The sequence below is a fragment of the Trichoderma citrinoviride genome, assembly GCF_003025115.1.
Source record: "Trichoderma citrinoviride strain TUCIM 6016 unplaced genomic scaffold BBK36scaffold_4, whole genome shotgun sequence".
Taxonomy (NCBI): domain Eukaryota; kingdom Fungi; phylum Ascomycota; class Sordariomycetes; order Hypocreales; family Hypocreaceae; genus Trichoderma; species Trichoderma citrinoviride.
The window spans coordinates 427578-453113 of record NW_020194712.1 but is presented as its reverse complement, the minus strand read 5'-3'; the positions used below and the strand labels follow the sequence as shown (position 1 = coordinate 453113).

The 25536-nt window shown below is 54.9% G+C and overlaps 9 protein-coding genes across 9 annotated transcripts; 6 read left to right on the top strand and 3 right to left on the bottom strand.

Annotated features, from left to right (window-relative positions):
* Positions 1 to 419: 419 nt before the first annotated feature.
* Positions 420 to 3551, top strand: BBK36DRAFT_1194244 (ARM repeat-containing protein; the record flags this gene model as incomplete). Its single annotated transcript, XM_024896847.1, has 6 exons — positions 420 to 468; positions 676 to 734; positions 830 to 2815; positions 2881 to 3124; positions 3193 to 3301; positions 3362 to 3551. 6 exons carry the CDS (start codon positions 420 to 422, stop codon positions 3549 to 3551), a joined length of 2637 nt encoding a protein of 878 aa, XP_024751235.1.
* Positions 3552 to 6162: 2611 nt separating this feature from the next.
* BBK36DRAFT_2735 (hypothetical protein) lies at positions 6163 to 7596 on the top strand (the record flags this gene model as incomplete). The annotated part of the gene is made up of 2 exons (XM_024898003.1): positions 6163 to 6928; positions 6995 to 7596. The coding sequence occupies 2 exons, from the start codon at positions 6163 to 6165 to the stop codon at positions 7594 to 7596; spliced, it is 1368 nt and encodes a 455-aa protein (XP_024751234.1).
* A 776-nt stretch (positions 7597 to 8372) lies between these two features.
* BBK36DRAFT_1194238 (hypothetical protein) lies at positions 8373 to 10632 on the top strand (the record flags this gene model as incomplete). Its single annotated transcript, XM_024896846.1, has 5 exons — positions 8373 to 8391; positions 8453 to 8489; positions 8550 to 8822; positions 8880 to 9348; positions 9475 to 10632. The coding sequence occupies 5 exons, from the start codon at positions 8373 to 8375 to the stop codon at positions 10624 to 10626; spliced, it is 1950 nt and encodes a 649-aa protein (XP_024751233.1). The 3' UTR covers positions 10627 to 10632.
* Positions 10633 to 11140: 508 nt separating this feature from the next.
* BBK36DRAFT_1114484 (hypothetical protein) lies at positions 11141 to 13013 on the bottom strand (the record flags this gene model as incomplete). The annotated part of the gene is made up of 3 exons (XM_024890033.1): positions 11141 to 11493; positions 11718 to 12814; positions 12940 to 13013. The coding sequence occupies 3 exons, from the start codon at positions 13011 to 13013 to the stop codon at positions 11141 to 11143; spliced, it is 1524 nt and encodes a 507-aa protein (XP_024751232.1).
* A 456-nt stretch (positions 13014 to 13469) lies between these two features.
* BBK36DRAFT_1194228 (ribosomal protein S5 domain 2-like protein) lies at positions 13470 to 14521 on the bottom strand (the record flags this gene model as incomplete). The annotated part of the gene is made up of 1 exon (XM_024896845.1): positions 13470 to 14521. One exon carries the CDS (start codon positions 14519 to 14521, stop codon positions 13508 to 13510), a length of 1014 nt encoding a protein of 337 aa, XP_024751231.1. The 3' UTR covers positions 13470 to 13507.
* Positions 14522 to 16967: 2446 nt separating this feature from the next.
* BBK36DRAFT_1194226 (hypothetical protein) lies at positions 16968 to 19454 on the top strand (the record flags this gene model as incomplete). The annotated part of the gene is made up of 1 exon (XM_024896844.1): positions 16968 to 19454. The coding sequence occupies one exon, from the start codon at positions 16968 to 16970 to the stop codon at positions 19452 to 19454; it is 2487 nt and encodes an 828-aa protein (XP_024751230.1).
* Positions 19455 to 20585: 1131 nt separating this feature from the next.
* On the top strand, positions 20586 to 21116 carry BBK36DRAFT_1114565 (hypothetical protein; the record flags this gene model as incomplete). The annotated part of the gene is made up of 3 exons (XM_024890045.1): positions 20586 to 20749; positions 20830 to 20966; positions 21031 to 21116. 3 exons carry the CDS (start codon positions 20586 to 20588, stop codon positions 21114 to 21116), a joined length of 387 nt encoding a protein of 128 aa, XP_024751229.1.
* Positions 21117 to 21290: 174 nt separating this feature from the next.
* BBK36DRAFT_1167207 (Molybdopterin biosynthesis MoaE) lies at positions 21291 to 21885 on the bottom strand (the record flags this gene model as incomplete). The annotated part of the gene is made up of 2 exons (XM_024895019.1): positions 21291 to 21640; positions 21735 to 21885. The coding sequence occupies 2 exons, from the start codon at positions 21883 to 21885 to the stop codon at positions 21291 to 21293; spliced, it is 501 nt and encodes a 166-aa protein (XP_024751228.1).
* A 979-nt stretch (positions 21886 to 22864) lies between these two features.
* BBK36DRAFT_49751 (hypothetical protein) lies at positions 22865 to 25376 on the top strand (the record flags this gene model as incomplete). Its single annotated transcript, XM_024898161.1, has 5 exons — positions 22865 to 23104; positions 23187 to 23262; positions 23326 to 23525; positions 23583 to 23643; positions 23707 to 25376. 5 exons carry the CDS (start codon positions 22865 to 22867, stop codon positions 25374 to 25376), a joined length of 2247 nt encoding a protein of 748 aa, XP_024751227.1.
* Between the last annotated feature and the right edge of the window lie 160 nt (positions 25377 to 25536).

The window sequence follows — 25536 nt, the reverse complement described above, 5'->3', positions numbered from 1 at the left end:
CGACCCTATTCGCTCTCTTCTTCCCATTTCTGCGTCTGCTTCTGACCGTAATACAATACAGCCAGGCAGCTGTTGGGATCCTCACGGTTCGGCCAAGATTGTGGAAAAAAAACTACATCACCAGAAAAAGCCCAAAACAATAGACCGCCCTTTTTTTCCCTTGTTTCTGCCTTGTCGCGCAAAACTCAGCTACGTGTATCCCACGAGGCTACCGCTTTTCTTTTTTCTTTCTATTATTTTTTCTCTTTTTTTCTTCTCTCTCTCCGACTCCGCCTTGGGAACCTCCCCCGCGTCAACGCCCTTCTTTCCCCCCTTTGGTCCAACACGTGTGGCCGCTCAGCACAACAGGGCGTTTCTCCCACCAGCATCAGCGACGACCTGCGGACGACGCATGACAGGACGCTTTAAAGACCGCCATCATGTCGAGCTCAGAGATTAATACGGTGCTCGCCAACTCGCTTTCGCCAGGTTAGTACGGGAGACGGAAAGGAAGGAAAAAAAGTCGATGCCGCAGAAGCCCTCTTCCGACGCCCCTCAGAGGGGCACGTTGTTTGCTCGGGAATTCACCTCCCAGCCCACAACAAAGACAACCCATGAGGCGGCATGAGGAGGGCGACCGAGAGAGAGCTTCACCTCTGGAGCATCGTTAGCTAACCAAAGGGCGAAAACACACAGATGCGAACCTGCGAAACGCCGCCGAACAGCAACTCACTCAGGCAGCGGAGAGTAACTTCGTACGTCCTCAGCCACAACCTCCCTTGAAGTCACCGCCGAAGGAAAGATTCCCATCGCAGACACTAACAATAGTTTCCATCTTCTTCTCGCATAGCCGCTGTATCTCGCTACACTCGTTCAAGAGCTCGCAAATGAGCAAGCGGATGGCTCCATCCGAGCTGCCGCCGGTATTGCCCTCAAGAACGCCTTCACAGCCAGGGACTTCGCTCGGCAACAGGAGCTCCAGACAAAATGGCTCCAGGGGACGGACGACGAGACAAAGAACCGGGTCAAGCAGCTGACGCTGCAGACCTTGTCATCGAGCAACACCCAGGCCGGCACTGCTGCCGCCCAAGTCATCTCCTCCATCGCCGCCATCGAGCTGCCCCGCAACCAGTGGCCGGATCTGCTGTCCTTCCTCGTCAAGAACGTCAGCGAGGGCGCCGATCACCAGAAGCAGGCCTCGCTCACCACCATTGGCTACATCTGCGAAAGCCAGGACTCGGAGCTGCGGCTGGCTCTCGTGTCCCACTCCAACGCCATCCTGACGGCCGTCGTGCAGGGCGCCCGAAAGGAGGAGACCAACGCCGAGGTCCGGCTCGCCGCCATCACCGCGCTGGGCGACTCCCTCGAGTTTGTTGCCAACAACTTCAAGCATGAGGGCGAGCGCAACTACATCATGCAGGTCGTCTGCGAGGCCACCCAGGCCGACGACTCGCGCATCCAGCAGGGCGCCTTTGGCTGCCTGAACCGCATCATGGCCCTCTACTACGAGAACATGCGCTTCTACATGGAGAAGGCCCTCTTCGGCCTGACCATTCTCGGGATGAAATCCGAGGACGAGGACGTGGCCAAGCTGGCCGTCGAGTTCTGGAGCACCGTCTGCGAAGAGGAGATTTCCATCGAGGACGACAACTCGCAGGTCGAGAGCTCAGACCAGATGCGCTCCTTCTACAACTTTGCCCGCGTTGCCGCCAACGAGGTCGTCCCCGTCCTGCTGACGCTCCTGACCAAGCAGGACGAGGATGCCACCGACGACGAGTACAACCTGTCCCGGGCCGCCTACCAGTGCCTGCAGCTCTACTCCCAGGCCGTCAACTCCACCATCATTGCGCCCGTTCTGTCCTTTGTCGAGGCCAACCTGAGGTCGGATGACTGGCACAACCGAGACGCCGCCGTCTCCGCCTTCGGCGCCATTATGGAGGGCCCGGACGAGAAGGTTCTGGAGCCCATCGTCAAGCAGGCCCTCCCCGTCCTCATCACCATGATGGACGACTCGTCCCTCCAGGTCCGGGATTCCACCGCCTATGCGCTGGGCCGCGTCACCGAGGCGTGCTCAGAGGCCATTGATCCCCAGCAGCATCTTCCCACGCTGATTGCGTCGCTCTTCAAGGGCCTCATCAGCAACGCCAAGATGGCGCCTTCCTGCTGCTGGGCCCTGATGAACCTCGCCGAGCGCTTCGCCGGCGACTTCGGTGCCCCGACCAACCCCATCACCCCCCACTTCAACCAGGCCGTCAGCTCCCTGCTGGATGTGACCGCCACCGGACGCCAGGATACAGAAACGTCTGTGCGCACCGCTGCCTACGAGGTTCTCAACGTATTTGTTCAGAACTCTGCTTCCGAGAGCCTCCCGGCGGTCGCATCGCTGTCTGATGTCATCATCAAGCGTCTGGAGGAGACCATCCCTCTGCAGACCCAGGTCGTCAGCGTCGAGGACAAGCTGACGCTGGAAGAAATGCAAAATAGCCTCTGCGCCGTTCTCCAGGCCATCATCTCGCGCCTCGACAAGGAGATTGCCCCTCAGGGCGACCGCATCATGCAGGTCCTCCTCCAGATCCTCAGCACCATCGGAGGAAAGTCGAGCGTCCCCGAGGCCGTCTTCGCCACCATCAGCGCTCTTTCAACTACCATGGAAGAAGACTTCATCAAGTACATGGAGGCTTTCGTTCCATTCCTGTATAACGCGCTTGGCAACCAGGAAGAGCCCAGTCTCTGCTCGATGGCCATTGGCCTCGTCAGCGACATCACGCGATCCATGGGCGAGCGCAGCCAGCCCTACTGCGACAACTTTATGAACTATCTCCTCAACAACCTCAGGGTGAGTCCCTTCCTTGCTTACAACGCATCTTGATACTAACGTGGCTGACTTTGAATCGCGCACAGAGTACGACCCTTGCCAACCAGTTCAAGCCTGCTATCCTGCAGTGCTTTGGAGACATTGCCGGCGCCATTGGGGGTCACTTTGAGACCTACCTGTCCGTCGTTGCCCAGGTTCTGGAGCAAGCATCCACTGTCACTGCAACCCCTGACGGCCCCGACGAGATGTTTTATTATGTCATCTCTCTGCGAGAAGGGATTATGGACGCGTGGGGTGGCATTATCGGTGCCATGAAGTCCAGCGGAAAGAGTATGTTATTTGACTTTTGACTTCCGCCTCGCCTTGCCTTGCTTGTAGCGCTGACCGATTCTCTACAGCCCAAGTCCTCCAGCAATATGTTCCCGCTATTTTCCAGCTGCTCAACCTCATTGCCAGCGATGCCAACCGCAGCGAGTCGCTCATGCGGGCAGCTATGGGAGTCATCGGGTAAGGATTACCTTCACGCTTGATATACGTGAACAAGCATGCTAATTTTTTCTTTCCTAGTGACCTGGCCGATGCTTACCCCAACGGCGAGCTTGTCGATGCCTTCCGACAGAGCTGGTTGACGGCCATGATCAAGGAGACAAAGACCAACCGGGACTTCCAACCACGCACCATCGAGACGGCTCGCTGGGCTCGCGAGCAGGTCAAGCGCCAGCTGGGCGGCTCACAGGGCGTCATTTCTCAGTCATGAAGAGGCAGACTTGTTTTTGACTGTGAAGGTCCGTCTCAGACCATCAGCCTCGCCCGAGAATAAGAGAGTTACGGCATCGCAGCAGCCGTCCATCGAGTCGAGGTCACCGTTATCCCCCACCGCATGTTAAGGCACGCGCATAACCCCTTACCCCTCCCCCCCAAGTTCATCACGACACAGCAGAACAACACGATCTCCATGACCACTTCATGTGTATATAGACCCTATGACACTGCAGTAATCCAATACCCCATTCCACGAAGACATTTTCTCACACTACACAATATCCCCCTTTTCTTTCTTCGAGTGGTTACAGTTTTCATACTTGAAATCCCCCTCGTGCCCCTTCCATCCCATTTTAATCGTCTTTTGTTTTTGTTTGCCCCCCCGCAAGTCATCACGATGGAATAGAGAAGTCATGTATGCCCCGCACGTATCGGAATGAACGGCGGCGGCTAACCAAAAAGTCATGTAGAAAGGAATAGGGAGTACTAAGGAGGCCGGCTATTCATCGGTTTTTGTTTTCCCGTTATGTCTTTTTCTTTCTAGGTTTTGTTCATCCCCCAAGCAGCAATAGCAGAAGGTTAAGCCCTAGTCGGTTCAGTTTCTGTGTTGGTGTTAACAAGTCCTCGTGCGTTCTTTGTTTGGATGCCCCTTCGAGTGAATGGGCTTTGCATTTAGGAATGGCTCTTTTGTGATTTGGTTCTTGCAAGGGGCAATGACCGGCTCGGTAGTTGGCGGGAGGAATAACAAGGAACCTCTTTGGAGCCTTGTGGAGGACTATTTGCTTTTTAGCAGCTTGACTCGCCTTGGTTTTGGCGGGAAGAGCAGGGATGGGGGAAGAAGAGAAAGAGAAGAAGAAGGTCTCTCAAAGCCGGGGCATGACGGAAGTTTAGAACTAGAAGATCAAGTGATCTGGGTTCCATGTACGGTGGTGCTGAGCGTTCAGGCCATCGTTAGATAGTAGCGTCACAAAGTGCAAATGGAAGTTGGTTGATCCCCCCTTTATAACAGGTCATGGAGGTTGATTGGTCTCATTGCTTGTGTGGCTTCTCGGCTGGACTGTTGAGCGAGTTGTGTGTCGTTGCCATCTACGACACCTTGAAGTCGGTTACCAGCGGGACACACGACCCAGCTACCTATGCTGGCATGCCTACAAGGCTCCGCAGGAACTCGGTTAGTGCTTGTTTACATGAAACTGTGACTTTTATGAAGCCGTTCGTCTTTCGAGGTCTGTGATTCGCAGCAGATAAAGAAATACGCCGACAGGAAGAGTATTGTATGTATGTACAGCCGGTCGAGCCCTGCAAACAAGCTGAGAGCGAGAGAGAGAGAGGATGTGAGTGAGGGGTTAATCTATATGCCCGAACAACGCGACCTGCCTTGTAGGTGCCGCCTTGAAATGCCTAATGCTACCCTGTATATATAACTTGGTATAAGGTAGTAACTGCTTTCTACCATATCGTTGCATTACAAGCCAGGAAGTTGTTGGTTCGACAAGACAACTCTAGGATATCCCGAATGCATGTTTCATTCTTGGGAGATTGTTAGGAGGCGTTTGTTGGTCAGCAGCGGATTGACTTTTCGGAGGAATCCAGGGCCTGGCGTTGCCGTGGTCGGACATGGCTTGGAGGGGGAGCTATTCCCAACTGGAAGAGCAGATACCTTATCTGACCACTTAGGTACAAAGAAGGCACTGCAGTTCCCTTCCGGGATACTGGTTTGCACTCTCGGGCCTTTCAGGCGAGAGGTTTTATCATTCGAGGGTTTCTTATCAGTTTCCGTCGTTTTGGTTTTGTATGTACATAATATGGTCTGGTGTCAAGTGACACAGCTCGGGGTTGCTGTGCGGTGTATGCAGGGCATCATCCATGTTTGATTGGAACCAGACGTCTTGCGCACTTCCGTCTCCGTCTCCATCATTTGCCCCATGCCTGTCCATCTGTATCTGTATGCTCTCCGGATGACTTTAATTTAGTTGCTCCCCAGGTTTGTTATCTGTCAGCTACCTCCCTTGTTGGTTTTTCGTTCATCCCTACCTGGTACATGCGTGTAAGCATGTAAAAAACGCCCGCGACGAGCCGATGAAGCCATCACGCCCTGGAGATACTTATCCATCCAATGTCCGTACAGCTTCCTCCATTCAGTAGTAGCTGTTTTATATCATGCATCATCATCGCGATAGCCTATCTGTTTGTTGAATGCGGGGGGCCTGTCACAACCCAAGGGATGACGTCTGCACCCCTCCTCCTCCTCCTCCTCTCGTCCCTTGCGCCAAACAAACTCAGCTGGGCAGCCCCCTTTGGCGGAACTTCGCGGGCGTTGTTGGTCGGGGGTGGCATCTTTTTATCTCTTGGACGGGATGTGCTCCCAACATGCATACATATATGTACTCACGTCTAACTGCTCCCTCGGTTTCTTATTCTTGTCCTTTCATTCACTGTATTTTTCTTTACTACGTTACATGTCAGTATAGACAGCGTTTACTTCTTCATTTATTATCAAAGGATACCATCAAGAATCCCATTCTGCGTTGCATCCCGCCAAAATAGAGATTCGCTTACACGCGTGCCCAATCAACATCCCTGCGTTTACTCGAGCGGCCCAAACCATGGCAACGACGACTTTCAACGATCTCTTTCCAGAGATTGTCCTGAGCATCATGGAAAAGCTGCCCGATGTAGAATCGTTAAAGTCCCTCGTCCGTGTGAACAAGAGGATACACAGCATCTTCACCACTCACAGAAGAGGAGTCGTGCTTCACACCGTCCTGGAAAACGAACTGGGCGAGGACCTCTTCGTCCACGCCCTCGTCACATGCCACGTCGAGAAGGTGCCCGTCATGCTGCCAGCCTTTCCCGAGCTCACCGTGGACAGCATCCGCGGCCATGTGAACCGGCTGCGCCAGGTCCGGGACGACGCCGCGGCGCTGCAGGAGACGCTTCCCGAGCCGTCGTCCTTTCACCCCAGAGACACGGCCACCCGGATCACGCTGCGGGATGCGGACAGGATGTCTCATCTGTGGAGCAAGATCTCGGAGCTGACCGACGTCTTTCTGGAGGACTGCCTCGTGGGAGAGAGCCTCCACTTCTACCCCATGCAGGACTCGCTTCGGCGCCGGCCGGCGACGGTGGCCGAGAGGAGGAGGGTAGGACACGCGCTGTACCTCTTCCACATCCTGAGCATCTTCTGCAAGAAGCTGTATCTGGACGTGGAGCGGACGCCGCAGGGCGAGATTGACACCGTCAGGCTTACTGATAGCTTGGAGAAGCTCAAGGTCCTGCAGCTGATGCTCGTGCTCCGGTTCATGGCGCCGTGGGAGCTGTATCAGCTTATTTCCCTGCAGGCGTGGGTTCGAAGGGCGCTGCATGATTTAGGTGAGTTGTTGCACTCTATACCTGTCCCAGTCCATATGTCGACTCATATCTTCCCTTTTCCCACAGAAGATGACTGCTATGTAAGCGAGCGGGTGATGCCGTATGTCCTTGTTCAGGGGCTGGATCGCCTGCACCGGTGCATATGTGGGAGCGCGGGAGACGACAAGGTGCTGCGTACTTCTGTGCTCGCGATGAAGAAGGAGGCCAGCAAGCACAAAGCCCACGGCTTTGGCATGATCCTCTCGCGGGGGGAGAGGAGCAGCTGGGCGCGGAAGCCGCGAGAGTTTGAGAGGTACAGGCCCTTTTGGGGATCCAGAGACAGAGGGGGCTATCGAATATGGCGCCAGTTCGAGAGCCCGCGGTGGCTGCACGCGAGCATCGACCCGACGATGCCCGTTGCGTACGACATCATGGGCATCACGCAGGGCATGCTGGACATTTGGTCCGCCTCGCTGTGGGATCCGGCGCGGTGGTACGAGATCCGGCGGTCGATGAGGGACAACATGTTCCCGGACCCGTGGGGGAAGATTATGTGCCACTGGGACTCGTATATGGTTGGGTGGCGGAGCGCGCTGGAGCCGGGGATGCTGCCTGGCGTGAAGAGCGAGGCGAGGCTGAGGGTGTTTTTGCGGTGGATCAGGGGGGTGTTGAGGTTGAATCAGGGGTGATTTCGCGGGCGTTTTGGTGCTGACTTGTCACATTCTTGGAGTTTTTTTCCTTTTTCTCTTCTTCCTCCCCCGTTTTTATATCGGTCTTTCTTCTTCTTCTTTTGATTCTTGCATGATTCCCTTTTGTTATGCTATTTGATTTCTTCCGTGCTCTTTTCTCCTGTTGCCTGGGTCAAGGAATAATCCTGGTCGTCTATACCTACTAATGAAGAATGTATATACATGGTAATCACTGGCCTCTTCTCTATACTGAAAGGGGATGAGTTACGTTTTCCACTCATAGACAAACTAGAATCAGGTTCATTGGAGTTCTCTTCATGCATTATTTCAAACATGAACTGCCCTCTGGCATCAGACGCTTTTCTCCCAAAGGCGGTGATGACAACTGCCGGGCAGCTGGCAGTTGACAGGAAAGCGGACGCAGTTGTTCCTTCTTCCGCGAGCTGAATCTCGTCACGTCATGCGCTTGACGCGTTTCAAGTGTCTCGCGTCGTTCTTTCTACTTCTTTCTACATTCCCTCGTTTCAATTTGTTTTCTACAGCTTCAAGGGTCCCCTCATTACCACACATTCGTTCCACCAGGAGGTCGGCGATCGAGCCCAGAGAGGCTTCAAGCACATGCATCGTTGTCTTCATCATTACTATCATCATCTTCATCACCGTCATCGTTTCATTGCGTGTGGTTACAGTTACTCTCAGGGAGTGCCTCCTTCCGGCTCCTCTTCCGAGTTGCTTCTCTTTGAGTTTCGTGGCGGCTCGGCCCCCCCTATTTCACCATGTTCTACAGTCATGAGAGTAAGCTTTGATAGCTTCAAAATTTAATACGGTCATGGAACGTCTCTAACAATCCATATAGTCCTCAACAACACCCAATATGGAGTCGCTACCATATGGTAAGCACTCAACCGCTCAACTGCAGAACTGGCGTTCCACTGACCACCATCACTATCCAGGCTGGTTGCCACTGTTGGTAAAGGGAACCAAAAGAGGCTGACCAAGAAGGCGATCCAAGAGGTCAATGTTCCCAAGGCGTGCGAAAAGATCTTGGACCCGGGAGCCCCCCTCGCCCTCCGCCTCCAGGGGAACCTGCTCTACGGAGTCTCCCGCGTGTTCGCTCACCAGTGCGCCTATGTCCTCACCGACGCGGAAAAGACTCAGTCTGATATGGTGACTTTCTTTCGCATCATCCAGACCAGCGAGACCGATCCACGAGCTGGAAAGACAAAGTAAGACGGAAAAGGCATGCTCATGACAAGAGTCCAAGGCTAACGTATTTGATCAAGGCGCCAGAACATCATGCTGGAGGACGATCCTGGCTTCGACCCCTTGGCTGCACTGCCAAACTTTGACTTGCTGCGATGGGACAAGGACCTGGTGCTGTATCCAAGCCAGGGCTCGGCGAGCAAATTTTCCCAGATGACACCGCTCGGCACTGCGAGCCAAGGCAGCTCCTCGCCGCGCTACCCTCCTGCACTGATCAACCTCCAGTTGCCGCCTTCATCGCAGTCTGCTGCAAGTGGCCGCATTCCCTCAGACTTTGGCAACCTCAGCCCTCTGTTTGGCAAGTCAATTCACCTCCCTGACGACATGGGTGAATTCCAGCCCTTTGGCGAGGATGAATTCCCGTGCATCGCAGGATTCGGTCTCGACTTCGACGGAGAAGGCAATCTCATTGGCCTTTTGGACGCGGAGCAGGAGCTACCTCCTCTTCCCGTCGCAGCAAGCCCTGTGGTTGGCCTTGGACTTCAACGAGTACCGAAAGAGAACCGAGGAATCATCGTGGGGGAAGAAGAGAACCTGTTGGACTTTGGTGACGACGCACAGCAAATGGTGGAAGCGATCCAGTCCGTTGAAGGAAATCAACCTATCGAGGCCCAGCAGCAGGTAGCCGAGACAGCAGAAGGAGAAGCTGCCCAAGCATCCGCCAGGATGGCACGATCCCGTCGGCCTGGCCTTCATACTATGCTGGACACGCAAATCGCCATTTCAAATTCGGAGATGAGGAATTGGAGCAGGAACAGTGGAAATCATTCCGCCTTGAATCTCAAGCAACAGAGAACAACGACTACTCCCGCCCAGGCAAAAAAGAATGCAATGGCACTCCTCTATGAGTATGGCGTTGCTCATGTCGGAGCATACCACCAGAAAGCCGGCTTGGCTCACCCTCTGGCCACCGAGTTTGCTGGCATCTCGTTGAAGGCTCGTCTTCAAGGACAGGAACCAGACGAGTTTGAGCAGACTGAGCCCACAAAGCGAGGTCGACGCCGCAAATCAGACGAAGCATTCGAGGGCGAACAAGAAGGCGGCGATCGAAACACAAGGCCACGAACGACTGAGGATGTGGAGCTTGGACGAGGCGAAAATCACAATACTGACGATGATGCACACATCATGTTTGATGATAACTCAGTTCCTGAGATTGGAATGGAGGCGGCACCGCCAATGGAAGATCGTCACTCTTCTTCGGTGATGCCATGGAGTCGACCTGGCTCTGCTGTCCCTGGTTCATCTGTCCGAGGAAGCGCACAGAAGTCAAAGGTTGCTCCAAGCCCTCTCTTCAATCGTGGAAGCGCGCTGGGTGGAATTGACCGCCATAGCGACCCTGCCGAGCCGCTTCTTGGAATGGACGACTTTGGTTCTCAAGACTCGTCTTTCCAGATGGGTGGACCCGTTGGTCCTCTTGATTTTGATCAAGTCAACAACACTCAGGTGTCAGCGCAGGGCCTCGACGTAACCAGTCAGAACTTTCTGGGTTACGTGACAGAGCAGGCTGAAAAGACTGGAGTCACTCACAGTCGAGATCCGCGAAACCGCCGCTGGATCGACTTTGAGGAGCTGGCCGATCCCAGCACCCATACCAAGGCCATTGCCGCTCAGGCGTTTCTTCATGTCCTGTCCTTGGCGACAAAGAATATCATTTCGGTTCGCCAAGATGGAGCGGCAGCCATGCAACCATTTGGAACACTTCGAATTGGAATCAAGCCCGTCAGTGAGGGCGTGTACGCGGAGTCTGATGATGAGCTTGCTTGATTTGGGGGCCTTTGAGGCAGCAACGGTTCAGGAGTTTGGGGTTTGAACGCCTTAGAGGGCACGCGACCACGCGAATAGGGGATTTGATACGTTTTGATTTTTCAGGGGATGCCTTTCATTTGGCACACGGCGTTTGGGACAACTGGCATCTATCTTGGCATGGGAATGGATCATTGAAAAACCGGCAGCTTATTCCAAACAGCCGAGGCTGGACTTGATTTTCCTGATATCTCAGTTATTTCTTTGTTTTCATCTTTCTAATGATGCGGCTTTGGTGGTCGGAAGGATTTTCACCAAAGATTTGTGGACGAAAAGGGGATACGGATAAAGATGCGGACGTCTACTGCAATTTACTTTCACGGTTCGAGACGCGAACATTTTCACGGTGGATTGGTATGGTCTCAAGCAGGGTTTCAAGGAGGATCTAGAAGCAGCCAGTCACTCAGATAGCCATCACAGAGCATAGGGCCGTTCAGGGACATATAATCGTTCAGTTGATGCGTTCTTTATCTATTCAATTATCAAACTCATCTTCTGCATCGGCGCCTTCCCGGTCTGTGAATACCATGTACTCTGCAGCCTCCTCATCCGTCACATCGGGCATGACCAGTTCCCAAGCTTTCCGCACGGGATCTAGTACAGAGTCGTTGAAGGCAAGGTCCAGAGGTAGCAGAGAAAACACGGCAGACTGCTCATCAATGTCTACAGATGGGGTATCATAGCCGGATTGTTCATAATACAGTTGGTAGAGCGGCTTGGGAGAAGAAGCCTGGCCTTGCACTGCCAGCGATGCCAGCAGAGACGAGAGCGCCTGTTCAAGATGGGCTTGAGCATTTGGGCTTGCGAGAGTGCTTAGGTATAGTACGCCTGTGACCAGGAAACAAGCGTTAGCAAACTATCGCCTGTAAAAAGTGTGCAAGAGAATAACAAGTGCCAATGAAAATGTGTGTGTGTTATCAGGTTGTCAGAGGAAGTTATCGTCAATGGGATTCAGCCAATGTAGATAAGTATTCGTTTTTCGTTTTATCATCATAACACAGAATAATGACAGGAAGGAGTGGGGGAAAAAATAGAAATCAGATGAAACTTACATTGTCCACGGGGGCATTCGCCTGTGTCACTCGAATGAGCCATGGCGTAGATGGGATACTCTGTCAATGCGCCATCCTCGCCAAAGCGCGTCCCAGCGGGAATCGCGACCACGGCAACGGCTGGTGTCGGACCCTCGGACACGGCCTCAAAGAGCGAGGGCAGGTCTGAGTTGACAATGGCCGTGAGCCTGCTCAGACGGCGGCTTTCGCGCGCCGGCTGGCCCAGCCCTTTGACCAGGGTCTTTGACTTGATGGGCATGTCGTTGGACAGGACAATGTCCAGGGCCTCGGGCATTTCGGCCGCGGAGGAGGCTTTCTGGACGTCCTTGACGCCAACGCCGAGCATGTAGACAGCGCCGCCGACGGCACCGGCGCGGCAGCCCACTTGGGCAATCTCAGAGAGGCCGCCCCATTTGGGGTACACCGCCGCGAACCCGGGGCCAAAGACGCCCATGGACGTGACATGGCGGTGGATGGCGGCCAGGCCAGCTTCCGTTGTGATCTTGCCGTCGAGACTGAGGGTCAGGGTGATGATGTATGCCTGCAAGTCGGCGTCGAGCTTGAACTCGGCCGCAAGGAAACTCGCCAGCGAGTCGCCTGCGTGCGGCTTCCACACGTCCGTCTGCGGCTCCGAAGTGTAGTCCAGCACGAACTTGAGGAACTTCATGAGCCCCCGCTTCGCCTTGACGGAAATCGTCGTGTTGGCAAAGACGTCTTCCCGGGTGGACGGTATGCGGTGGAGGCTGGGGGCTGAACCCGGGTCTGTGGATGAGGAGGGCTGGAAGATGTAGAACGAGCCGACGGCGAGGAACTCGAGCTGCCGGAAGGCTTTGGACGACACCAGCTTGGAGAGCAGCTCCGAGCGCGTGTGGATCAGCTGAGGAGCCAGGGCGAGGCTGTATCCTCTCGACGACGACAAGCTTTCGGCGTCGTCGGAGCGAGTCACCTTTGCGGCTGCAAAAACGCCATCCCCGTCGCCGGATTGCCGCCTCGCCGCCCACTCGTCAACCTCTTGCAGGCTCAGGACAGCCTCAGCCTCGCCATAGTACTCGTTGGAATCGACGTGGAGGATGTTCTTGCCAGATCGCGACAGGGCACTTTTTTCACGACACACCGAGGGCTGGTCAGTCAGTCTTTTTTTTTTTTGCAGGCAGATTGAAGAAACAAGAAGGCACAGGCAGAAGGGCGGGCCAGGCCAGGCCGAATGGAATCCGAAGCTTACAGGGCGAGAAGGGATTGCTGGAGCCCCGTGCCGCTGATCACTACATCCCACTTTGTGTCTGAGAGGGATTCCATTGGTTCTGCTTGAGGGGAGATGATGGGAGGGAGAAGAGAAGAGGAGAGAGAGAGAGAGACGAGACGAGATGAAGAAAAAATAGCAGGTTTGTTTTTTTAGAGGGCTTGAAGGCTGTTGGCAAGGCTCAAGCGAGGTGGGGAGGTGGATTAGCTAAGTCGGGTGGCCTGTGCGTGCTCTAAATTGTGTGAGCTTCTCAATTTTCCGAGCTTTTTTTTCTCCTCTCTTTTTTCCCCTTCTCTCTTTAACATAGTAACCGCTTGTCGAATTTCTCACGTTATGTCTTGTGTACTTTATGTATGTGGCATCGCGGGTTTCTTCGACTTGAGCGGTAGAGAGAGTCGTCTGCCGGTATCTACTGCCCTAGAATAAAGTCTGAAAGGGTGGTTCGAATGGTTGACACATGCCTGCTTTGATCCATGAGGTTTTTTGGACTTGATGCCATGATCATGTCTCCTAAACTTGAAACAATCGTGGTATTATGATACAACTAGATTCAAAGCCGATTGCCAGTAATTGCTGATGCAAAATCCTCCCACCGCTTACTCGCCCAGTCGAGAAAGTCCTTGGACCCGAGTAGCTTCGCCGTCATGGCCGTGCCTCCGTGCTTCGAGATGGACAGTATTCTCCTTGAACCGCTTGCGCAGTCCACCACAATCGTGACCGTCTCGTTGCATAATGACTCCTCGAGGGTATCTGGGTCAGCCAGCAGCCAGAACTTGCCATCCGGAGCCTGGTCCTTCGTCTCCTTGCCTGTGAAGATGACCGCCGTGCAGGCGATCGGTATGCTTCCCACCGTGAGAGGCCTGGGGTCTTTCCTAGAGCACAAGATCATCTCTCGGTCGGGGTCGTAGCGAGCCCGAGGCAGCTTGGTGTCGCGCAGAGCGGCCACGGTAGCAGCCCAAGCCGCATCAAACGGGTTGCCGTCAAAGGAGATGAAGAAGATGTCGATGTAGAGCACCCAGTAGGCTGCCACGTACTCCTCCCCTTCGGTCCCCTCCGTATTACCCTCCTCTTCGTCACCTGGGATCGGAGCTTCGGCCGGTCGTTTATGCCATATCCGCAGGTCCTCGGCGCGCAGCAGCTTGGAGCTGTGTAGAAGAGAGTAGATCCTGGTGCTCAGTGTTTGGGCGAGCGTTGTGGGCGGACCGCCGGGCAAGAATTGTGGCGCAGATCCGGTGGCCAGTTCAATGTTCGGAACCAAGAGGTCATAGTCGGATAGCTCTGTCTGTGTGTTGGATGCGCGGTAGTTGGGGATGTGCTCTGTCAGGATTGTTTCGCCCCGGATGCCGCAGATGACGGTGGTGTCTCCTGTTCGCACCAGAGCGCTTCCGTGGGCATGTGATAGACTCGACAGGTTCACCGTCGGCTTCCGAACTTCGAATGGGGCTCGGCCATTGCTTCGCGTCGGTGCGGCAGAGTCGCTGGAGGGTTCGAGGTTTGCGAGGAGATACGGATGAGGAGAGAGCTTGGCAAAGGTAGAGCGAGACAGGCCCGCTTCAGCTGCCATTATGGCGATTTGTCGGGAGTATTCGGCGTCGAATGGTGAGTATTATTAAAGAGAGACTGCAAAAGTAGAACAATGGGGTGCAGGTTGAGCCAAGTGCATCAGATTCATCGAACGTTATCGGGGGTGCTTCTTTGTGCCGCCGTGCTCAAACAAGAGTTGGGAAAGAAAACTTGACTCCTCAGCCTTGCGGGTGGAGAAGTTGTACTAATGTACGGCCAATGGAGCGTGGGCGGGTCGCAAGGCTGAGTGACGAGATTCCATCTGTTACCAAGGGGAGGCCTCGAAAACGTGAGAGATGAAAAAGACAGGGACAGGAATCGATGCCGTCGTTGCCGATTACTTCATGCTGTATGGAGTTAGTGGTCTGATGATTATCAGATTGACGCGTCTCTCCAGATACGAATCATCTTCAATCGGCAGAGCAGTCCTGGTAAAGGCCATTCGGACTCATAGTCTGGCGACCGATTATCACCACAAGCGTCATGCCTGCAACGCCGCCATGGCTAGTTGGCGGAGTCTCTACGGATTGCAGATGCAAGGAGACCGGATCTGATGATTCTGATGATTTTGCCATGTACGGAGCATAGCCGTGTGGACAAGGCTGCCAGGGGAAGCATTCGCCAAAAGCTGGCCCGAATTCCGGGCCACAAGCCGCAAGCAAGGGGAAGCAGCAGCAGAAGCGACCAGACGCCACCATCGACAACCATCAGAGCTGATCCCTCAATGATTGCCTTATTCAGTGCTCCTCGTCGTGAGATTAGTATCAGCACCTTGGCGAGCTCTTCCCCCGTCCCTCATTTGCTCCAACCGTCGAGCCAACCCGCGAATCACACGCCTTCTTTTGCCGCCCACGTCCAAGGCACTCAAAGCCCCCAGTGCCGCCCGTCGAATCACAGTGCAGAGCGCATAAGGTGCACTAGATGGACTAGATTCGTCACCAACAGCCCCCAACCGCCGATTCTCACTTGCCCGGACGGCCCTCGATCGGGAGCTGCTGCAGCTCTTGAGTGGCCCAATGCAGAAACCAGAGCTTGCCACCATCTGCAGAGTCTGCACTAGAGCTCACGACCGACCCTCAAGGTGTTTGCAGCCGTGGAACGTCGTCCATGCGGCGGGGATCGCTCTGGCGTTCTGACCAGCAGCGGAGATGTCGCTTCTGGTTTCTCGGGATCTATTACTACTTCACCTGGACGACGCCGTTGCTGCCACCTATGGAGCCCATGTCAGCAAAAGCTGGAGACCGCTGGAGACCACCAACCGGCTTCTGGCTACGAGTACCGGCCACTGACCGGATCACCGGCTGCTTGCCTTGAATTGTTCTGCATGCCGATGGACGAGGGACATGAATCGAGTCTCTCGCTAGCTTCCGCCGCTGCTCAAGCTCATGCAGGCAAAAGAGGGAAAAAACCCTTGCTCTCTCGTCCATCAACCGTCTGCCGAGCGAGAAAGCAGCCCGCCCCGCCCGCTAGCAATCTCGAGATACTATCGCCATTCCCTGGTTGGAGGCACGCCAAGGCTGGATTGCGGCAAGTTGACCTGCATGCCGCCGGTTCATCACGTCGCCTGTCACACAGCGCCGCGCCAATTCGTCCCTCGGCGTGCGCAATTCCCCGGATGTGCAACCCCCGGCTCTCAAGCGGCCAATCTCGCGACCTGGCCAGCCGCTGGGGTTCCTGGTGCTCCCCATCAACCGTTGGATTCACACGAACCCGATCCCGTCTTTGTCGACGTTGGCCGGACGGCTGTTCTGGATCAGGTCAAAGAATCGTCGCGACCACGATTCCAACGCCCCGCCCGCATGGCACTTTGGCATGTCGCCAACGCCCGATGGTCGTTCGTATCGACAGTGTACGGGTATCCCGCGCTTGTCACCCAGGCTCTCGCAGCCGTCCCTGGTCCATCGTGGGTGTGATCCACCGGCTTAAACATCCCTGTGTCACTCGCTCCGTACCGACTGCAGGGAGTCAAACGAAGCTGTACATGCTTGCACAGGGTCATGTCTGTCTGTGCTTTATATCCTCACGGGCCGCCGCATTTCGCCCCCCCACCGCTCATCAGTCGTTGATCAAGCTTCGCCATCCCACTGCCCGGCTCCTTCGTTTATTATCAGTGGCCGTGATTCTATCGAGAAGTCTGGTACTGCTCGTTATGATCCCGGAGCGCGCTGCTGCTTCATTGGCACTCACTTCATAGCAGCAGGTCCTCCTGATCGGCGGGCTGTAAGCGCTTTGGCTGCAATGCGATAGAAGCATCCATTCGCTATCCTTGGCCCAGGTTGAAACCGCAGGCTTATTCCATTACCTACGTCCTACAGTACGCAAGTTTTGGGGGTGCTACGCAGTACCACGCCCGTACCCCGTACTCTCGCTCGTTGTGCTTCGTGCCTCGTCCACACCGTTTGCTCAGGCGCGGCTGAAGCAGCTGCACTCGATTTCGACTGGTCATCATGGCGCCCAGTATGCAGGAGGAGCTCACCACCCAAGCCACGCGAAGCGTTTCCGACGTCGTCAAGCGGTTGCTGATTCCCTTGACTCCTACAAGCCCGCCGGGCCTTGTCCAGGCGAATACAGTTGACCCGTGGTCCAAGGCCGGCAAATACGCTCTCGGTTGGACCTATTTCGCAGCAGCACTCTCGGGCTGTGTCATCTTGGTTCGCATCTGGCATTTCTGGCAGGACAAGATTCGGCAAGCCATCTACAAACAACAAGTCGAGACGCACTATCGGGACACGTACAATGTCGACGCCAACTTCGTCCAGGCGGCCATTCGCACCGGGACGGCCCAGGAGTTCTTCCCCGACGGCGATCCCATGGGCGAAAAGTTCCGTCCGAAAGCACACTTCTCGTCCATCGGCTTCGTCAACGACACATTAGCCCTGTTTCGATGGCTCTTCTATCGATCTGTTCCCGATATTGTCATTGGCAAGCATCGATTTACCTTCTCCTCACTTGCGGTTCTGGCCACGACTTTTGTGGCCCTTGCCTTTGTCACCATATATACCTTCCTCCAACAACCGCTCTACTGGGAGAGCATTCGCTTTGGAGCGCCTCCCGTCGCGATCCGGGCCGGCATGCTCTCTGTGGCGTTGACGCCCTGGATTGTCGCGACGAGCATGAAGACGAATATCCTGACCATGCTGCTCGGCATTGGGCCGGAGCGACTGAATGTCTTCCACCGATGGCTCAGCTACCTTTGTCTATTCCTATCGCTGGTTCACATGATCCCCTTTTACGTACAACCCGTCTGGGATGATAATGGCATGTCGGTATGGGCCTCGACTTTTCCCTCCTCAAGGGGCATAATCTACGGCACGGGAATCGCTTGCATTGTTCCGTTGATCTGGCTTTGTGTGGCCTCGCTGCCGTGGATCCGAAGGGTTGCCTACGAGCTGTTCGTCATCTTCCACGTCCCGGTCGGTATCATCTACGTTGGCATGCTGTTCTGGCACACGAACAACAAACTCCTTACCTGGGACTACCTCTACGTCACCGTGGCCATCTGGGTAGTCTGCAATATTCTGCGAGTTTTTAAGCTGAACTGGGCATGGCCTGGGCGACTATCTTTTATGGTTGGCGACGAGGCGGCCATCACCTTAATGGCTGAGAATGCCATCAAAGTCACCATTCCCACGCAGATGCGATGGAAGCCTGGCCAATACGTCTATCTCCGAATTCCTGGCATCTCATTATTCGATAACCACCCGTTCACCATTTCATCTCTATGCAGCGAAGACTTTCCATCCGAATACGGAGAGAACTATCGGGATTGCATTCTCCTTTTCAAGGCCTACGGCGGCTTTACGCGCAAGGTCCTGGACACTGCCATTGAGAAGGGCCCGTTCCACACATACCGCGCCTTTCTGGATGGGCCATACGGCGGCATGAGGCGCGATCTGGCCGCCTTCGACACGTGCATCCTCATTGCCGGCGGAAGTGGCATCACGTCACTGATATCTCAGCTCCTCAACCTGGTCAAGCGAATGCGTGATGGAAAGGCCATCACCAGAAAGGTCGTCGTCGTTTGGGCAATGAAGAAGATTGAGGACATGGATTGGTTCAAAGAAGAGCTGCGCATCTGTCGCGAATCAGCACCTCCAGAGAGCGTCCGCTGCAGGTTCTTTGTGACTTCAGCGGTGCGGAACCGGCCAGGGCAGCAGATGACGGCCCCCATCAACGGGAACAGCGCGCGAGCCCTGAGTCACAAGTTTCACGATAAACTGGATGGCTTCGTGGCAGGCATTGCCTCGAAGCGCAACTCGGCCCTCATCCATGCCGAGGCGCAGGGTGACCCGGACCGAGAGCGCGAGCTTCGCGCCGAGAACGAGGACCGCATCACAGCCCTTCCACAACAAAAGTACTTGCAACCTCACCAATACCCACCACCTCCGCCTCGTTTCCCATCTCGCGAGTCGACGATGACGGCAACCACGTCGGACGATGGCTTGGGCAATCTCAACGAGAATGGCTATCCCGAGGATAAGAAGGAGGCAGATGTGTCACCACAGGAGCAAGAGCCTGTCCCCATCATGGTTCCCGAACTTGCCCATCTGTACAACTCTGGCGTTCCTGCTGGAGCAACGGCAACTAGCGGCTTTGGCCAGCAGCAGCAGGCAGGATTCGACTTTGGATTCCCCCAGACTCCCACCGAGTTCCAGAAGAACCTGATGCGATCTGCGTTCCCCGTGCCGCACCAGATCGAAGACGGTTGGACGGTCACGTACGGCCGGCCCCATCTTGGACACATGCTCAAGGAATGGGCCACGGGCGGGCCCGAGGGCAGAGGCATCCTGGGCCGAAGGACAGCCGTGTTCGTCTGCGGCCCCCCGAGCATGAGAGTGGGCGTGGCCAACACGGTGGCGAAGCTGCAGGCGGAGATTTGGGGCGACGACGAGCTGGAGGAGATCTTTTTGCACGCAGAAAACTATGCCCTCTAGAGAGGGGCATGTTATGCGTGTGAGTGAGTGAGTGCGTGTACTTGTAGAGACTGTAATGATGATGACGGTGAGGGTGGAGGAGGATCACGATTTGATGTATATTTGTTCAAGTTTACGAAATGGCTGTAAGGGCCCCGAGATACCACGTATATAGCAGCATGCACATATTTTCGTTATATCCTGACTTTAGCAGCGTCAAGCAACAATTTTCATGCATATCACCTGGTCCTCCACGATAAACAAGTGAATCAGAGCATGGACCAGTCAGATCATATCTGGGGCGGAGACAGAGGTAAGCAGGTACTAAGTACGTAGGTGCACGAAGCCGCTCTAGGCTGTTGGCGGGCAAACAGATTTGGTTGATGACTAGTAATCTGGGGATCTGCGGTTCGAGTGGCTATGTAGATGATGAGGCTATTTTCATTCGATAAGGTGATGTTGATTTGGGTAGTTTGACGGCTGATGTGTTTGCGTACCTACCTATGGCTTGATTGTGTGCAAGGCAAGATAAGTTTGGTACCTGTCTTGACAGAGAATGGACAATGCTCCCCAATGTACACGTTCACTTATACGGGCATCAAAGAAACCCATGAAGCCAAAACAAAGCCACAGAATTCCCCCCCAGTTCCTGAACAAACCAAGGCAAAACTATCCCTTCTGAAAAGATGATGTGCTCTATTTCTAAGCTGCCTCCAGAACCTTGATGGCATGCGGAAAGAGTTTCGGCGCGGTGCCAAACGGACTTGACTGTACCCTTCCACGCACCTTGATGGTTCGCTGGTGCACCTCTAAACTGACGATCCTGTATAAAACGCAGAACAGAACCTACCAGGTAACCTACAGACAAACATCAAATTTTCCTTTACAGAACCCTTTTGTCCTTCTTCAATTCCTTGAGTTGACTCTTTGTGCGCCTCAACATCTTTTCTCCCTTTAGAAACATAATCTAGAAAGGCCGTTGCAGCAGCAGAACACAGATCCCTCATCTTCATATATCCTACCTACCTAACATCGGCACACCAGTTCTGTACACACATTCGCTCTCTGCGAAACGGAAAAGCGAGAGAGAAAAAAAAAAGGAAAAAACTAGAAAGCACCACCATCATCATTATCATGTGCGACGCAGACGACATGACGATCAAGAAGATGGAAAAGGGATGGGCGATTGCGACGCGGTGCTCGGAGGAGCGGCTGCGCAGGGTCCACGGCTGGGACGAGGAGCAGCTCGGGGATGCGGTCCGGAGGGGCCTGGTGCTGCTGGAGACGGTGTGCGTGTTTGTGCATGGATGCATCAAGTCGGGGCAGTTCAAGTATGTGTCAACCGCTTTTGGAGATGATGAGAAAGAGAGAGATTTGCTGACTTGGGAGTACTTAGATTGCCGGTCGAGTTCTGGAAGATCTTGCACTTTGAGTATGGCATCGTTGTTTATCCTTCGGCGCTGACGGAGTGCATGGCGCCGTCGGGGCTGGGGACGAGTCAGACGTTTGCGGAGATTTACAGCTCACATATTGGTCAGTCTTTTCTCTTCATCTTCACCTTGTACCATATTCGGCATACTGATTTGGAGAACTATAGTCATGCTGTGGGAGCGCGATTCCGACTGTCCGCCTCGGTGTCCGTTTGAGTTTCTCACAGAACCCTTGCCGTTATACGAGCAGTGAGAGAGACAGAATCGAGATACCAACTTTTCGTGCGCGGTTTTACTTGGTTTGCGGGAAAGGGGGGGTGTTTCTGGGGGTTGTTTTAACAAAGATGGCGGAATGGAATCATAACTTGGCCTGTTTTTGATTTAGATGACAGCAGCAGCATTGACAGCAAAATCATCATCAAAACTCTCATGAATGCACCTTTTGCCCGACGGCCCCATCCCGATTCGCCCTCCAGACGCCCTCCTCGCCCTCAAACTCCTCCCTCTTCCACACCTCGACGCGCGACTTGCACGCCTCGAGGGCCTCCTCGCCGGCCCTCCACGCGGCCTGCCTGTGCGGCGCCGAGACGGCGATGAGGATGCTCTCCTCGCCGATGGGCACCGTGCCGAGGCGGTGGATCATGGAGATGCCCTTGAGGCCGTGCTTGGCTTGGACGTCCTTGCAGATGGAGAGCATGGTGCGGAGGGCGAGCTTGTTGTAGGACGTATATTGGAGTTCCTTGACGGGCTTTCCGGCGAAGTTGTCTCTTGTTGTTCCTGTGCCATTTTGTTAGCTCAGTTTCGATTTAGAGAAGATGATGATGGGATATCATCTGAGGAGTTGCAAGTTGGGGGAGGGGGGAACTCAGACCTGCAAACAAGACAATGGCGCCGGCTGCGGGGCTGCGGACTCGGTCTATGGCTTGTTGGATGTCGAGATGGTCGTGTGTGAGGGCGGCGTAGCAGCCTTGTTCGGAGAGGTGCCAGATGGCGTTTGTATCGTCATCTTGTGTGTCTGTCATGGCTGTTTGCTTTGGAGAGCTGTAGATGGGGAGTGAGATGCCCAATGAAGAGATGATGCAATTATTCAGACGAAGATTGGCTGTTACAAGATCAGATGGATGATAATAAATATTGACTGAATATATGAAGAAACTATCAGTCAAGAAGAAGGAAAACTGAACAATACTGGGCTTTATCGAAAGTATATGACATGAAGAAGAGGAGGAGGATCAATCATCTCGTTGTCTACAATGATCTGGAGCGGCGTCAAAGAGGTACTTGTTCCGCGGCAGCCTTTTGCGCCGGGTTCTGTGTACATCCGTATCCGTATAAGCCCCCTCATCACAGCTGGCTGAGTCAGCCACCAGCTTCTTCCAGCTGCTAACTTTATTCTCTGCCAGGAATTCATTCATTGGTGGTGGAGCTTCTCTTTAAATGTTGCAGCATCCCACCAATTTCTTTGTCCTCGCCTTGCATGTTGACGAAGCCATCGCCAACCCTCTTTTCCTCGTCTTTCCTCTCTCTCAATAGACTCTACAGATCGCGCCTGACTGGCGTCTGTCGTTATGCGCGACGACCATCACGCACGATCCCCAGACCGGGGCCGAGGTCGTGACTCCATCCGCCACCGACCGAGAGACTTCCACCACGACGACTACCAACAATCGCGGCAGGGTAAAGACACGGCCCGCGCATGCATGGGAGACTGAGAGAGGCCCAGTTCTCTCCGCTCCAGCTCCAGGACCTTTTTGAGCTGCTGAAGTGAGCTTGACGGCTAACTTGCCCACGGGACAACGAGGCTATTCACAGTCTCCTTCCAGGGACGACGGCATGTACGCCAACGCGTGGGACCGGCGCGACAGTCACCATCGCCCCCGGCCGCCTCGCCCGTCTCCCCCCTTTGGCGCCGATCGAGCGCCGGACTACCGAGATGCTCATGACGCGCGCCCGCGGCCGAATCTGAGCCCTCGGGACTGGAGTCGTGACAACCAAGGCAGAATGTATAACGATGACTATCACCGTGGACGCCATGAACACCAGGCCAGAGACAACGACTATGCGTCCTCCTCCTCGTATCGCGATAGGAGATACCCGTCGCGATCACCGCCCCCGGATTATTACAGCAGGAGTCGTTCCCGAAGCCCCCCGCGAGAGGGCGGCGGCCGATTAGGAGACGCTGGGCTGCCTAGTGATACTGTGATATTCGAAGGACTGCCCGTCAGGGTAGACGGAGTCGAGGTCCGTATTGCCGGAAGTGGTGGATTGAGAGAAAAGAACGTATAGGGGAGGACTGTGTTTCTGACGTGAGCTATACATTCAGCTGCGGGAGAGCATTATCCGCGATTGCATATCCGACGACTACTCTGTCGTCGATGTCCGGTTGACGTACGCCAAAGGTCTGTGTTCTCTGAGATGGCATTGCCCTGTACGCATCAGCTTCCTACTGACACTTGGCAAAGGCAAACGCCGAGCGTTCATTCAGTTCGAGGACGTTGATCATGCAACTGCTTTCGTCAACGAACATTTCCCAAAGGTCCTCTTCACACTGCCTCACACGACTGACGAGGTCCCAGATGGCAAGTGCAGTGCCTACATTCACTTTGCCCATCGCAGAGCGGATGGAGATACGCGCGCCGGCGGCCAATGGGTATGCCTGCCTGTAAGTCCTCCTTGATACCACCTGAGGGAGGAGGGATGACAACTGACGAACGCGCAGTGCGGCTTTGAAAATTACTCTTCTCGCACAAAGTGCAAACGCTGTGGCTCGTCGCCTTTATGTACGCTCAAGGCATTCCTTTACCCTACCTCTCCACGGCTGATAAACTAACTCTTACTTGTAGCCTCTGCGATGCGAGTCAGCTTGAATCCCGCTGCTGACGCCGCCGATGCGCCTACCCAGATCTTGGTAGTGTATCCTCTCATGGCCTACGTCACCGAGGAAATGTTTGCTGCGGATATGAAGCGCTTGGAGCTTGCGAAGCCGGATCCAGCCAGCCAGAAGCTGGCGCCAGGCTCGAAGCTTCAGTCGACCGCCCCAGCCGATCGAGCTGCCCGGACTGGCGCACGTCCGGGGTCTCTCCATCGCGTATTTCTGATGCGCGATTCCGTCACGGATGAGTCGGTCAAATACGGCTTTGCTGAGTTTTGGACTCTGCAGGATGCCGTGGATGCCATGGCCAAAATCAAGCTGCTGCCATCTTTCAGCGTTGCCGCCGCTCCCGTTATCGTGTCTCACATCCACCTGGGGGTCTTTGTACCGGAGGAGCGCGAGATCACGCCCGAGATGGAGAGGTTCTCCTTCAGCCCACTATTTAATCCGACTCTCCGCGTCCGATACCGCGATTTGCGAGCCTATCCAAGCCAGAAGATTTTGGCATCTGAGCCTCCAGGAAGTGCCAGCGCAGCCGGAGAGCAAAAGGGAGGCGACCAGGGCGGTAACAACAAGAAACCCAAGAAGAGAAAGGCAGATGATCCCTTGGGTGCTACTGCCAAAAAGGCGGTCCCTGCAATGGCTGGCCACATGGCATTGTGGCAGAAGAAGCACGAAGAGATTCATACGAATGAGTCTGGCACGACGGCTGCTAAGCAGCTGCCAGTCAAGGACCCGAAAGAAGCCCCGATCAAATTTGCCTTTAAAGGGGCATCCGCGTATGCCCCAGGCGCTCAAGCAAACTCAGCATCACCCCCAGCTCAACCAGCACAGCCAGCACCTCCCGCACCTTCTTCCGCACCGCCGCCTCTTCCTCCTCCAGAGAAGCAAAACGGCGACAAGATGCCTGCAGCCAAGCCTGACGTGCAGGCCAAAGACGAAAAGCCAATCACTCCATACGCGGACCGAGAAAAGCTCCAATGTCTTCTCTGCATGCGCAAGTTCAAGTCTCTTGATGAGCTAAGTCGTCATGGAAGCTCGCAGCTTCATGCGGAGAAGCTGCAAGATGAGCAGTCGGTCAAGAGCGCGCTCGAGAGGCTAAGCAAAAGAGGCATCCCCCTACCGACACAAACCGAAGCAGGCGACGATGCCTCCCATGCCACGGCACCCCAATATCGCGACAGGGCCAAGGAACGCCGCGAGCAGTGGAACCAGCCAAAGAAGCCACTCCCCGTTGTCGCAGATAAATCCGCCCCAGGACCTCCGAAGGATCAGGGCAAAGCCTCATCAGCGCCAGAGAAAGCCCCGGCGCGGTCAAAGGGCGCGGGCATGCTCGCCAAGATGGGCTGGACGTCTGGCAGCGGCCTGGGCGCGAATGCCGAGGGGCGCACCGAGAGCATCGTCACGCACGTGTATCGGCAGGGCGTGGGGCTGGGCGCTGAGGGCGCCAACATGGGCAACGCGCAGGCGATAGGCGAGAGCAGGACGGTCAACAACCGCAAGGACTATGTCGATGCCGTCAACGAGCGGGCGAGGGAGCGCTTCTTTAGCGAATTTGGCGGCGAGAAGAAGGACGGTCAGCAGAACGGGGAGGACAAGGACAATGACGGGGATGGGGGCGAGGAGCCGAAGGAGGTGTGAATATCATTGCGGTTACGGGGGGGATTCTGGAGTTTGGATGGATTGTCTTTTTCTGCGGTATGCATCGCGGCGTTTGAGAGGGATCTTAATACAACACACAAAGAACACATTTACATCAAGGCTCTGTCTAACATCTGAGGATACCTCGAGAATCAACGTC